Genomic DNA, 13,820 nt, shown 5'->3' with positions numbered 1-13,820 from the left:
TCTGAACCCCTCTTGAATAGTTAAGTACCAGAAACACGTCTCTCACAAACAGTCTCTCACAAGAGCCACCTTTATAAAGAGTAGGGACAACACAGCTATAGCCAGAATTCTGACTTTTAAACGTTTAGCAACTTAATATTGAGTCTATTAGCTCCTTCCAAAGATGAGGCTAAAACTTAAATATCAGTTCTGGAAAAACATGTATTTAAGGAAGTACAAAAGTTAATAGTTTTCAAATTATTTCTGGTGTCTCTTTTACCTTGATTCTTCCATTCTAGAAAGTGTTGGCTTGATAGGACTGCAGAGAAGTTAACTTTTTTCAACCTGCCTATGCAGGTGGCCAGCCAGTTCCCATAAACGTGGACTTAGTTGTCTCATGCTTTCATGTATTAGCAATGTCTTTGGCAAACAGTACTAAGTACTTTCTCAAACAACTCTGTCGGCCAAGAACTTAAAGTTTACGAGCTAGCTGTTGAGGAGGGCAGTTGAATCATTCTACTATTTACTTATTTAATGAGTTACTTTCCACTACTACAGCATAAGCAGCGGAAAGTGAAGCTTCAGACTAAATTTCTGCTATCAAAATAAGCAGTCTTTGAAAACTAAACCAAAGTGTTTACCCAGAATGTCATTGTCTTCCACATACTTTGTAATTATACATACTTTAAGACCACCTTACTTATTGAGATGAAGTAATATAAAGTGTGGAACTTGCCAACCTTAAAAAGCGCATCTTTCAGGCTCTGAAGAGTTGTTCCTAGCTTTAAGTCTTCTGCAGAACTAAACCAGTCCAGGAGTATAACATAATCAAAGTGTCCTCTCTTCTTCCATTGATCTCTAGAATCTTCCGGGAGTCTAGCTTCAATCCAGCTAGCAGTAACTCTGAAATGTATTAACATGCACTTAAAGATAAATGTACAAGTAACACTTAGCCCAACAATACATGGTCCAACCTATACATGCTTATGTGCTTGGATAAAATACACAAGCTCTGACTTCAAGGCAGTACATACAAAAACAGCGCTGTCCAGATACATCTCACTAATTTGTATGTATCGGAGACTCTAAAACTAAATGTACAAGTTGTAGAAGCATATGACCCTTCTAATGCATTCTTTTTTTCAGTCACTTTACAAGAGGGAATGCCAGTAAGACAGTACTTCAGAGAAATCAAACATTTCACTATCATTTAACATTATTCCATACCCAGGACTGATAGCTTCTTCTGGGACGCTGATAGATCTTGGAATACAGGATTCCTGATAATCCTTCGAGCTTCGAGCATCCATTATAATCAATTCAATGCTTTTGTCCGTCATCATTGCAAACAGTTTCTCAGCTGTGACTGCTCCTTGAAATACAAAAGCTATTAGATGCTAAAAGCTACATTATAAATAAAATAGATAATTATGATCGCATCTGACTGGAGTAATCAAGACTGCAACCAGATGACAGAACAGAAAAGCATACAGAATACATTCATATACCTATATATATATATATATATATCCTTCCCACAAAGTCATGGAGCTGAGACACTGTGGAACAGATTGGCTCTTCTGCTCCCACTACTACAATGATTAGCAGCTGATCTGCTAAATTAGACAATACTGGATACTTCAGTGATAAACTAGTTAATTTTTCATGATCTCATTTAACTTAAGCTATATAGGCAAGCACTCGTGAACTACATGCTGCAGATGTTCTCTACATTTCTCAGCTGAAGAGGAACATTTTCACGTTTATTACAAGAACAAAAAACAAGGCTAGGAAGGGCAAAGGGAAATTTCTTATTTAATTGAGAAAGTCGACACATTTCAGCCTTGTCCAGATATTTGTCTTAGCAGTCAAGGAAACATTTTTCTTTCTGTTTGACCACTCTGGGGTTAGTCCAGCTTTAGTTACTAAAGTTTTGAAAAACTCAGAACAGCTTTCTAAGTTCAAGAGACGTGATGATAGCTTAAATACAGAGCTTTACTACTAGGTTGCTATTATTGAAATAAAGCATATCAAAATTTCATCAAAATACTCTGACTGTGAAGTAACTGTTTAAAGAACTGCAGCTGCCAAAGTGATGGGTGCATAAGCATATGGAGACTTTTTTCACACCTGTGTGAATATTGCATCTCTTACCACTCAGACTTTCGGATTGATCCCTTCTTTCCAGTGAATGCTTGCTCTCACCATTAATCTGCGTTGCAAGAAGGGAAAAAAAAAGCTAGTTAATTTAGGAAGACACCAAGGTTGCTGCTCTACCTAGACAGAAAGCAGTTAAAAAGGCAATACAACCTGCAGCAGCATCTGCTGGGTGAAATTCATGAAGCACTTGTGGAAAAACATTTCTTTTTCCCCACACTATTGCTAATTAGTCAGCTCTCTCCTAGAAAGGAGTCATGTAACAAATTTATTATCATGTTTCTTAATCCGATAGTTCCAGCAATGGTGGAAAGCACAGTTGTAATATAGAGTTTGACTTTACAAAAAGCTAGTGTATCTTAAGCAAGAACTGGAGGTTGGTAGGATTTTACCTTTTCCAAAGAAGACTCAAAAGAAAGGTTATGGGGAATAGAAAGTAAATTAAAAAACAAAACAAGCCAAAAAAAAAAGATTCTGAACTCGAAATAGCTACTAATAAATACCACATGCAGGATTAAAGCTATACCTTCAGACTGAATTGAGAATCCATAAACATCTTCAATTACCTTTTGGCTTTTTCCTTTGGAATCTGCTGTATTTTCTGATGAGCTTTTGGCCGAACTCTTTCCATCATCTTTTGGTTCTTGCTTTTTCTGCAGCTCCTGTCTGTCCCTCTCTTCGAGTCTTTTCCGAACTTCAGCTTCTTCATATCTATGGAAAACATATTTCCCCACAACCAATATTATATAATCGGCTAGCCTTGGATAATCGGCTAGCACCAGAACCATCAAGTCAAGGCTGGGGGGGGGGGTGGCCATGAAACAGGAAGCATTTAAAGTAAATCCTCCCCAACATCCCCTCACTGCATCAGAGCCCACTTTCCTCCCTGACTGCTTGATACAACTTCTTCCACTCTTGGGATGGTTTTCTTATCCTTAAATCCTGTTTTGGCTCTTATTTCATAGCCACTGCTCTTAAGGGTTTACTATTTTTTTCTTTAAATCTGAGGTCATGCTTAGCTATGGTGTCACTAAAAGTAATAGGTTTTTCATTTCACAGAAACAAGAGTAAGTATTGGTGTCTTACAGGTAAACTTCAACATATTATAACAATCATCCAGGGTATTTTATTTGGTTTTGCAACAGTCCTAATAGTAGTTAAAAATGAGTTAGCTCAGTTCTCTAAAGTTCCTTTTTCTGAGAAGTTGGGTCACAACTACCCATACAGTAGCAGTCACCTTTTGGATGTAAGCTGACTTTATAATACTATTACATCCTCACCACCACCCCTGCTGCTTATTTCAAAGAGTGCAACTACAGTGAAGTCATGCAAGAATCCTGTGTACTCAAAACTTTTGGTGCGTGTAAGTCTTGCATACAGATGTCCCTTTCATAAAGCCTCGCCCTTTAAAGTTAACCTTCCAGCCCTTTGCCATTTTAAGGACAATCACAATATTGTAAACCAGTAGCCTCCAAACTACAGCTTTTATATCACCAGCTGCAGGCTTGTACAGTCACATTGCTGCTACATTGCACTCTAGTTAATAGAACTCAGAAGACAACAGTTATTAGTGATCCATAAAGCAAAAAATAATGTTTTGAACTAACAATATTGATGACTGAGCCAAGTAGTGAGGCTTGAACACTGAATTGCATTAGTAATTGTCATTTTAATTATATCTTGACTAACCAGGAACAAAATGACAACTACTATGCAATTTTATTTCATACTAAGAGCACTGTGTTAATGAACTATATCGTGACATCATATTCTGCCTCAAACTCTACTCCACCAACAGGAAGCAAGCAGCAAGTGTAATTCTATTTCTTAAATAGGCTTCTTGATTTGGCAAAGACATCATAAATTAGAACAGAGCATTTTGTTCTTATTTGGAGTTAATGGTACAAAAATATATTTAAGATTTTCATTGAATTTGGTCAATATGGGATATTTACCCATCAATTTCCCATTTACCTACTGGTATGCCTTTGAAGCACATACTAGCTCATTCATGTAAGTATTCCTAAGCCTATACAAATGACGTTTCAGCAGCTCCACTTTTGGTTAATAATTAACAGTTAAACTATTTGCTGGCCTATTGCCTGGAAGAGAAATTGTACAATAACAATTTCTATGAAACCACTTCTGTAGTTACGCAGGAGTCATGTTTCATTTATTTTCCCTTTAAATACGCATACATTTTGCCCAAAGTAGTTAAAAGTTACTGTGTCAAATTTCAAAACTCAGTTCATTTCATGATAAACCATAAGTTACTAAGCAACAAGTCTCTAAATAACTTCGGTTTTCTATAGCTTTATCCAAGTTTACCCTTAAAGTGAATTTGTAGCTCTGCTGAATTGTAAGACAATTAAAAACAGGGAAGATTTAAAGATTGTTTAATGTATAGTATCATCAAGCATCCTTAGAACGTCTCTTTTCATATACATGTAGCTACATTCTTATTTCTTTGTTCACCTAAACTCTCTTTTTAGATTAAGCACTACAAAGGGCATAGAACAAGCTTTTACAGTAGTTCTGGTGGGGCCTGGGGAAGGGAAATGTGCCTAACTGAGGAGACAGAGTTGAAAGGGTGGGAAGGGAGAGACAGGCAGTTGCTGAGGATGTGAAAAGCAAAAAAGGCTGCTAGAAGCAAGACAAACTGTACTAACTACCATGTAAAGATAGAGCCTACCTTACAACATACTGACGCGATTTCATGGCTTATGGCACAAAGACTTGTAACTCAGTAACTGCAAATGAGCTAATGAAAGCCCCTTAGCTCAGTTCCATACTAGCAAAACTGCATTTCCATAAATGTGTCTGCAAGTGGTAGAGGTAAAGAAAAGGTGTAGCAGCTAGCTAAAGAATAAAAAAATGCCTTTAGAAATGTGTTTTGTTAGTTTAAACTAAGTCCCAATTGGGAGGGCTTTTTAACATATGGAAATACTAGTAACATGCGTTAGTACATTTGGCCTTAGGTGACCCTATGATGAAAAGCATGAGCAGGAAATGGCTCTTGATAAATTCTGGAGTACATACACCTTATATTATCTTGTGGTTTCTTTCTATCAGTCATTGAAAGAACCAACAAATCATAGTCTCCAAGAACTGAGAAAACAAACAGTGGCAAGTTATTGGAATACATGATGACAAAAATAAGCTATAAAAGCAGGCTCCTGTGGGTACACGATTTAAGTTCAAGAATTTCAGGTATCTAGACGGTACTGCAAGCACAATCCTTTACTACTATACAGCATGAAAACCTGCAACTGCATGCGTACTGGCTTCATGTATAACTAACCACATTATATATTTATTGTATTCACATACCTGAGTTTAAGGCTGTCTGAGAGTCTTTCAGCTTCTTCAATAGCTTTTTTTAAATTTGTAGGTCCAAGAATTGAATGGAAATAATCCTAAAATTACAAGCATCACCCCACATATTAACGGTACAGCTTAATAATGCTGATTTCTGTGCATATAAAGAACAGCTACTCTACAGAAAATTGGTATTATAGTGATAATAATGCCCAAAAAAAAGGAACTGTTTTGAGTTAAGTGTTTTCCCCTCAAACATGAGTTTGTAAGTAAAATTGTTCTATGGCATTAACAAATAGGCAAGGCAACCCTGTTTGTTACCACACGGCTCTAGTTGCAAGACCGAAGCTAAAAGCACATTTGTTCATTTTCAGTAAAGTAGGCTTGAATTGAATAAAAGGAACACTCTCCCTCAATCCCCAAACTCCTTAGCACTGCACCAAAAGAAGTCAGAAGTGGAAAGACAACGGGATTACCTTTCCATGAAAAATATCCACATCTGTCTATTTATATATCTTAAGTATAATTAATAAGAGCAAACTGTAATAGCAATTAACAATAGACTTGTCAAAAATAGGAAGTAAAAATGCCAGCACAAGTGAGACAGTTTACTTCATATCAGTGAAATTCTTTGAATGTGCCTTCGTGCAATTTTCTGTGCTTCTAATGCTTCTACAAAAAAGCAAAAAGGTCAGAAAGCTTTTTATACCTGTTGCTGCTTAAAATCGGGTCTCTTTTTAATAAAATTATAAACAGTCACATATTTCATATATAGGATGTAAGCTTTTTCTTCATCTCGGTCCAATCTGCTTTCTTCTGCTGCTTTGAAAATCTTAAGGGCACTCTGCACATAACTAAAATCAAAAAAAGAAGAGTAAAGCCCACGACCGTTGACTTGTCCCCAAACATCTTATAATTAAAAAATGCCATTTTAAGTGTTTGCAGCCCCTGCCCATATATTAAGCATTTGATTTTTACCATCTTAATATAAGGCTTTTACTAACATGAATTGCAATTATGCTCCTCCAAATGAAGTTTCTCTTTGCTATTTTGTTTTTCTGGTCTTATTTAAAATCTTCCATATTTAAATAGCATACTGAGACACAGAAAAAAGTACTTTTCTGAAAACATTTTTGAGGAAAAACTAATTCATAGTAAAACAAAATGACTGTCTGAAAGTGCTAGAGGCAAAATATTTTCTATTCATGCATCTGCAGAGCTTTTAATTTTTAAGAACTTGTATTTATGTAGCTTTTTCTCAAAGTACTCAAGCTGTCATGGGCACCATGCTCAAGAAGTTACCTTCTGTAGGCAGTAAGCATATCTGATGTGATAGCTTGTCATACATAAGGCTATCAAAGATTTGATAGTTAAGTAATAACTGAGAAAACTTAGATCTAAAACATAATCATCTGAGCTGGAATCTGCTCAGAAGAGTAGCACTAACAGTTCTAATACTAAGAGTTCCTCTAGAGGGAAACTCGTTAATGTTTAGTACATAAGGAAACAATTTAACTTACACAGGTATCAAAATTCTATTTACTATGTACTACTAAGACTTGTATTTTGAATAGTTGATCCCAAATCAATTAAAATATACACCTCTTTGTACTGGTCTTTTCAGGTTTTATTTCTGTCTTCTTGTTGAGATCTTTCAATGAAGTACAGAGATAGAGCTCCTTAGGTACAGATGCCACAGCAGGCATGTTAATGTTGTTACTTATGTCCCTTCTAGGATGGTACAGCTTCTCAGAAGGCTCTATCAATATTGTTCTGAAAACAAAACAAAAACACATCAGGTAGGAAGAGCCCAAGTATAGTCCATCAATGACTTTTAAAACAGTTACTATTGTTACCAGTACAGTGTTATTACCTAACCTGTCTCATGTTACATGAATCAGCACTAATATAAAACAATCTGGAACTTACACAGTTAAAGATTAAACTATAATGAACACTTCTAAAAGTAAATTAAGTGCATGTAATCAATCAGAGCTCTAGTACCTGATCTGGTCCGCTACAATCTGGTGAAATGTTACTCAATGCTACAGCATCAGCACCTGTCTTTGGTGTTAAGCTATGTTACAACCATTAAAACCAGGATTACTTACATAATAGGCAGCTATTTAAAAAGAAAAAAAAAATCTCACTCTGGGCAATTATTTGTAGCATAGAGCATAAATAGAAAAATTATTCCAGGAGTCAAAACCAAACAGGAACTTCTTGTCCAAAAGAGGAATAATGCTTAAACTGCAACTATTTAAATGTTAATCATCCGTAAGGGTCCTCTTTTATCAGTTGTATGCATTATTGATGCAAGCAGATTAGGAGGATTAATTTATACAGTTAATTATTCAGCCAAAGTAATAGTTATTTGAAACAACTCTGGGTAATTTGTCAAGAATGTGAGCATTGTGTTTCAAATACCAGAATACTAAGGAAAACAAGGAGAAAAGAAACGCTGACTTAAGGATGATCAAATGAATCTATCCAGAAAATACTTACTCAACTTTATAGTTGAACAAATATTACCAAAAATCAACTGACCTATTTGCACTGTGAAGTTAGCGCTGGATAATTATTTTACAACTAGCTTAGCACCAGCCTCTCTGCAAATAGATGCTACGCCCATGGAAAGGTGGCTTGTTACGTCTTGGTAAGACACGAGCTGAGGAAAGGAACATTGAAGCAGACTGTTAAAAAAGGCCATAAAGAGAACGTTAAAGGAACTGTTAAAGGCTGCTTGAAAATGTCTTGGACGTACTATAGGTCCTACACTCCCAGGTACAGTTGTCTTTCTGCTGCCACTTGGAAGCATTCCCCAAGAAGCTGTTACGTAGTTAAGCAGAGTTTGGCCAGAAAGGAGTGTTACATCATCTCATCTGACATTCTGCATGCAGCAGTCCATTAAGTCTCATACAGATAGTCTAACTAAAACCTTTGCATATATTATACAGTGAGCTATTTTAGCCCTTGGGGATGGCAGGGGAAGAGCTCTGCTCAACCAGTGAGACATTCAGGTGCTAGCAAAACCAAATAAATTCAGGGCAACTAATTAGAAGAAAGATGCTCAAATGATCCCAACGAATAAATTTCCTAGGTGTCAGAAGGAAGCGAAAATCCACACAGCCTTTGACATGACGAAGGTAGGGCTCTTCCCTTACACCCCAAGGTGAGGATCAGCACAACAGTGTGACCAAAACCACCATCGGCCAGTAACCTTGGAGTGAAGTTTTGCACAACTGACCTGATCTGCAGCTGACTGTTACCGAACGAGGAGGTTCTGATTTCCCTCTGTCTTTCTCATGCCAGCCTGGTACTTCTCCGGCCTCTTCTTGAGCCAGTGCAGCTTGCTGAAGAGGCAGAAAAGCTCTGCAGCTTGTGCAAGGACAGCAGTCAGCATGCACAGCCAGGAATGAGCAGCTGAGATGGGAATGGGATGCCTTCCTGCGGCTCAGTGCTGGTACCAGCCAGCTAACTTACTGCCTCAACACAGATGCTATGCTTGCTAATTTTCTAATTACATAGCATCTGTGCAAACTTGGTAAGTTTGAAAAAAAATAAATCCTTCCTATGAGATTGCACTCCAGATAATTCTAGGAAGTATATCATAAATTCCTCAAATACTAATTTTAGTACATAAAATCAAGAATTTATCCTGTACCTCATGCATCTTAAGAACATTTTCCCCTCCCTATAAAGTGCCTTATGTTCAACTTTAACTTTCAGGAGATATTTAGTTGCTGAAAACAAGGCAGAAAACTAATTAAAGCTTTACATTCAGTAGGAACAAAACAAAACAGACACATCCCACCACAAAGTAAAGTACCTTCCCAATCTAAAAGCTTTTTTGCCTTACACATATATATTTTTTTTTTGCCTTAGACAAATTTTTTTTTATTTAATAGTCTTACAGAATTGCAGGAAAAGGCCTCAATCTTACTAAGGCTTTAATGTTGCTTGTCTAATCATACCTTCAGAACGTGTCTTTAACTGGCTCTTTATTCCTCCTTGGAACTGCAAATAGACTTTTTCTTTGAAGCTTTAAGTCCTTTCTAAATATATCTTCAATGTTTGCTCTGTTATGTAATCAGTATTTTCTTAAGATTAAGTGGCAGCATTTGGTCGAGTTCAGACAGAATATTGTAACTAAATATGTATTATGAAAAAGATGCAAATATAACATTACTGCGTCTGTGTATGAGGAAAAAAAACAAGATTATGTGGAAAAGCAGCCATGTAATGAAAGGCAGAAGATGCTAGTAAACCTTCACGTGCTGCTGACACACCTTGATAAAGGCAGTTCTGGGACCTCATCTCTACACATGGGGAACTATTGGATAACAGACAAATCTCAGATCTGGCCAAGAACAAAAATGGACTTTCCATGTTTTTCTGCTACAGTTACTAAGAGTTATAACCAAGTGTTTTTAAGTTGCCAAACACAACACTAAACTTACTTTTATTTCCTGATTTGAAAAAATTTCTACACCCTTTCCAAAACATGAGCTGCTAACCACAGTAGCTGATGAATGAGACATTACTCTTCGACCTCCCAGAGCACTGCAATCCATACAAGATGCTGCAGTAAAATGAGTAAGGATAGATTAGAAATAACATTTTCTGGAAAAAAAAAATAATCAAATTCTCAATAGCCTACTTAATGGAATTACATGCAGCATATATCAGAAGTTAATATAAGGTTTCATTTGAGGTCCCTAATGACCAAACCTAAATGAACACAGCTCTGTGTCACCAAAACAGAGGCAGCCAGAGTTAGTGGCTAACAAAGGCTTCCCCACTCACAATAACACTGATCCAAATAAAAGTTTGTGCTAGTTAGTCTAAAAAAACAAGTAGCAATAGGAAAACATTAACCAACTGTTTCTAGGAACATCTGTGACTCTTACTGATTGTTTTAGAATTGGGAAAAGTAATGAACAGAGCTAGCGGAATAGCCCTCTTGATTACATTCAACTTATAAATTGTAATGTATGTCAAAACTCGGAATGTGACGTACAGTGACAACTTCCAAGTCTCTCCCTGTCAGCTAATAAAAGGGGAAGAAGGAAACAAGCTCTTAACAGTTTTTTGAAGCAGAAATAATATGCAAGTTTTCTGCATTTTGGGTACAGTATTTCTAAAATACTGAGTGATAAAAACTTAGTTTGAGGTGAAGTGCTGGGTATTCAACCCATTCTCAGGCAGACTCTACTTCCTTTGGTGGCAAGCTAGAAAGGCTTGGCTTGCTGAGCAGTTACCCTGTGAAGTATTGCTACCCGCGTAGAGAGAAGCTGATCTATGACCAGACACTTATATAATACATGAATTAAAATACAGATATATAGACAATGGTACCATACTTCTTTGCTAGTCTTCCTCTCTTCCACAGATAAAAAGCAAGGAAGGGACGAGAACATCTGAAAACAGTAATGGACGTCAGCTTATCCAAGAACAGCAGTACTTCCTCCTCACGCCCCCAACTTCTCCTACCTACTCTCCTCCTAAAAAACAGCAAATTGTTGTGTTACTGTATGTTCTGAGCCAGTCTATGTGCACAGATTGTTTGCTGCCCTGTGGCATGCATCCATACCATTTTCACCAAGTCTCCTAGTGCAGGTCTGGAATCCCCCCTCCTCCTCCTCACCTCCTATCTTGTCTCCAGACATTTCTTAAAGAACTGCAGCTTGCTGTCGTTTTACTGCTGGTAGCCTTACAGAAACAGAGGCAAGAGAACCAGTTCATGAAACAAACTGTATTTGAGAAAAGAAAAGCTTGAGAAGGAATGGCCAGACACTACAATTATCTTCCTAAATCCAAACAAATTGCTCACTTTTTGCACACGGACATGTTTCCTCTCTTTTATTGCATTTAATCCTCCTTGAGTATAGGATTCCATAGCAACCTAGCCCTAACTGCTCTTACTTCTTAGACTTTCCAAAAAAAATTCCAACTATTCTGCTTTATCAATTCCTTTTACCCCCTATGGTTCTCATTTTTTACCATACTATCATCAGATGCTCTGTTCAAATTATTGTTTTGAAGTGAAATGCTGCTGTTCTTTACTAAAAACTCATTTCCATTTATGAAAAACTTCCTCTTGGCCTGATATTTTGCATTTGCTATCTCAGTTGAATGAGGTTCTTATTTTTTTTCCTCCTTTGATAGGGCTTTGGGAAGAATTTATGATTTCACAACCATAATCTGCTCTTTGATATACATAAATAACCAGCTGATTCTGAACCTAACTTTTTGCAGATATTGAATTCCTAACTGACCTGGTCTTTGTGCTTCCTCCAGCAAAAGAAGTTGCACAAATAAAGACACTCAGGAGTTAGCATACAGCAGTGAAACACATGGAGATAGACCAGCTGCTGCAAGTCTGTTCTAGGTCTCTATTTGTTTCCACCAGAAGAGCTGCAATGAACTGCACTTTCTTATCAGAATTGCATCAATTTTATCAAAATACACTCTTGCCGGTCCAGTCTGCTCTGACTAGATTATGCTTGTTTTTGCCCAGTATTTCCTTTCCCTCCAGACTTAAAATCACCACAACGGCAATGCTGAGGTATCAGTGAACCCTTCAGATTATGTGTGTCTTCCTCACATCTGTAAGGAGGAGAGAATGTCTCCTTCCCCAACAAGAAAATGAAACTGGATCATGAAACCGTCAATAAAGCAAGCGATTGAAGAAGCTACGGTACCTAAATCTACTATTAGTCAGCTCTGTGAGGAAGAGTAAACAACCTATATTCCTTAAAAATGAAGATCAGACACAAGCGTGTGGATCTATTCCCTTGACAGGTGAAGCATCGTCTCAGACTTCATTATTATACTCAGGAAAGCTGAAAACACGGCCAACATCCCAAAAATACATGGGAAATCATGTTCAGGTATCTATGGACATTTAAAATACTTAAAATTAATAGTTTTACACTGACAGGGAAGCATACCTGTTGGTAACAGGTTTTTCTACATCTAATTGCCGTGCCTGTTTCACTAAGGATGTGAGTAAGCTCTAAGTGGAATGACAACAGCAAGAACGACGCACAGAAGCAGTTATATTGCAAGCAGCATACCCTAACACGGGCTGAAAAAAGTTAACATGCTAAGTCCTGTGCATCATCAATTCAGGTACGTAATAAAGTATTATTCACCTATTTATTTTTCTCTCTAAGACTTAAGCAAATGAGAAATGGGTTTCTCACGAGCATCATTTATCAGTAAGTTTTACTGCTTGCACTTTGTACACAAGAATTGCTTTTGTTAAGATTGGTAGTATTAATCTGGAAATGCGGTATTTTCACAGGAGTGAAACACCCACCTCAGTCAGTACGTTTAGCTGTGAGGCCTCTGGCTCTCTTTCAGGCTCCTGTACTGTTAAGACCACAGGCCTCGGTGCTGTAACCTGATGTGCACAAGCAGCCCGTACCCATTAGGGCCTCGTACAGCCATTACGCTGACACAGGGCACGCCGAGTTCTGTCATTTTCTGGGTAGCACGGGGCCACGTACTGAGGGTCTGTCCGGCCACGTACCGCGCTCAGACCCCGCACAGCACCGCGCAGGAGCCTCTCCTTTCACCTAAAAACCTTCTGACAGCTCACTCACCCGGCAGTTTAACTGACATTGATGGCGGGCGGGGGCAAGACGCTATAAAGTTAACTTAAAAAACCAAAAAACTTAGGTTTTATACAGTTAGCTCGGACGCCATTCAGCCTAAGTAAAAAACCAACCAGCTTCACCTCTTAATTAGACAATTAACGCCCTCCAAGCGCACGGGCACAGCCGGGGGGCCGGGGAGGTGCCAGGCCGAGCCCCCGGCCCGCCCCGAGGCCCGGCGGTGCCGCCGCCAGCCCCTCACACGGCGGCCGCCTCCCGGCCGGCCCCGGCCATTTTCCTCCAGCCGTCCCCGGGCTCCGGCCGGGCTTCCCCCGGCCCCGTCCCCGCCTCGCCCGGCCCGGCCGCGGCCGCCCAAGGTCACGGCGGCGGGGCGGAGAGCTGCCGGTACCCGCCGGGCCGAACCGGGCCCCCTGACCGCAGCGCGGCCCCGCTCCCCCCCCGCAGCCCCTCGGGGGCCGCCTCCCAGCCGGGCTCCGAGCGGCGGGGCCGGGCCCGGGGCTTCCCGTCCAAGGGCGCCCGCCCCCCTCCCGCCGGGGCAGGGCGTGAGGCGAGCCCGGGGCAGGCCTCGCTCCGCCGGCAGCCGGCGCGGCCGCCCCCACTCACCGCCGCGGGGTCTCGCTGCCTCAGCCCGCCGGCCCGGGGCAGGCCCATGTCCGAGCGGGGCTGCCGCGGAGACCTCGCTAGGCTGCCATGGCTGCTGGGGCGGAACTCGGCGGCGTTCCTCGCTCAGCTCCCTCCCCGCCG

The 13,820-nt window shown here is 39.6% G+C and overlaps 1 protein-coding gene across 13 annotated transcripts in view; it reads right to left on the bottom strand.

The window, feature by feature from the left end:
* USP8 (ubiquitin specific peptidase 8) overlaps positions 1–13,820 on the bottom strand; it is a 24,931-nt gene extending 11,111 nt beyond the window's left edge. For 2 of the 13 annotated variants that reach the window (XM_067003982.1, XM_067003985.1), the window contains exons 1-8: positions 10,818–10,951; positions 7,057–7,227; positions 6,164–6,308; positions 5,467–5,552; positions 2,703–2,847; positions 2,134–2,191; positions 1,207–1,351; positions 720–882 (exon numbers count right to left, since the gene is read on the bottom strand). In XM_067003982.1, the coding sequence (XP_066860083.1) occupies positions 720–882; positions 1,207–1,351; positions 2,134–2,191; positions 2,703–2,847; positions 5,467–5,552; positions 6,164–6,308; positions 7,057–7,160 (846 nt within the window). In that variant the 5' untranslated portion in view covers positions 7,161–7,227; positions 10,818–10,951. Of the gene's footprint in view, positions 1–719; positions 883–1,206; positions 1,352–2,133; positions 2,192–2,702; positions 2,848–5,466; positions 5,553–6,163; positions 6,309–7,056; positions 7,228–8,001; positions 8,123–8,701; positions 9,296–9,914; positions 10,037–10,817; positions 10,959–13,679 lie in introns of those variants that run through there. The other 11 variants (XM_048072039.2, XM_048072043.2, XM_048072040.2 and 8 more) reach the window with 11 other exon arrangements.

This window comes from Anser cygnoides, chromosome 11 (genome assembly GCF_040182565.1).
Source record: "Anser cygnoides isolate HZ-2024a breed goose chromosome 11, Taihu_goose_T2T_genome, whole genome shotgun sequence".
NCBI classification, from domain to species: Eukaryota; Metazoa; Chordata; class Aves; order Anseriformes; family Anatidae; genus Anser; species Anser cygnoides.
Note: the sequence above shows the minus strand (reverse complement) of the source record. Positions and strands in the feature narration are given on the sequence as shown.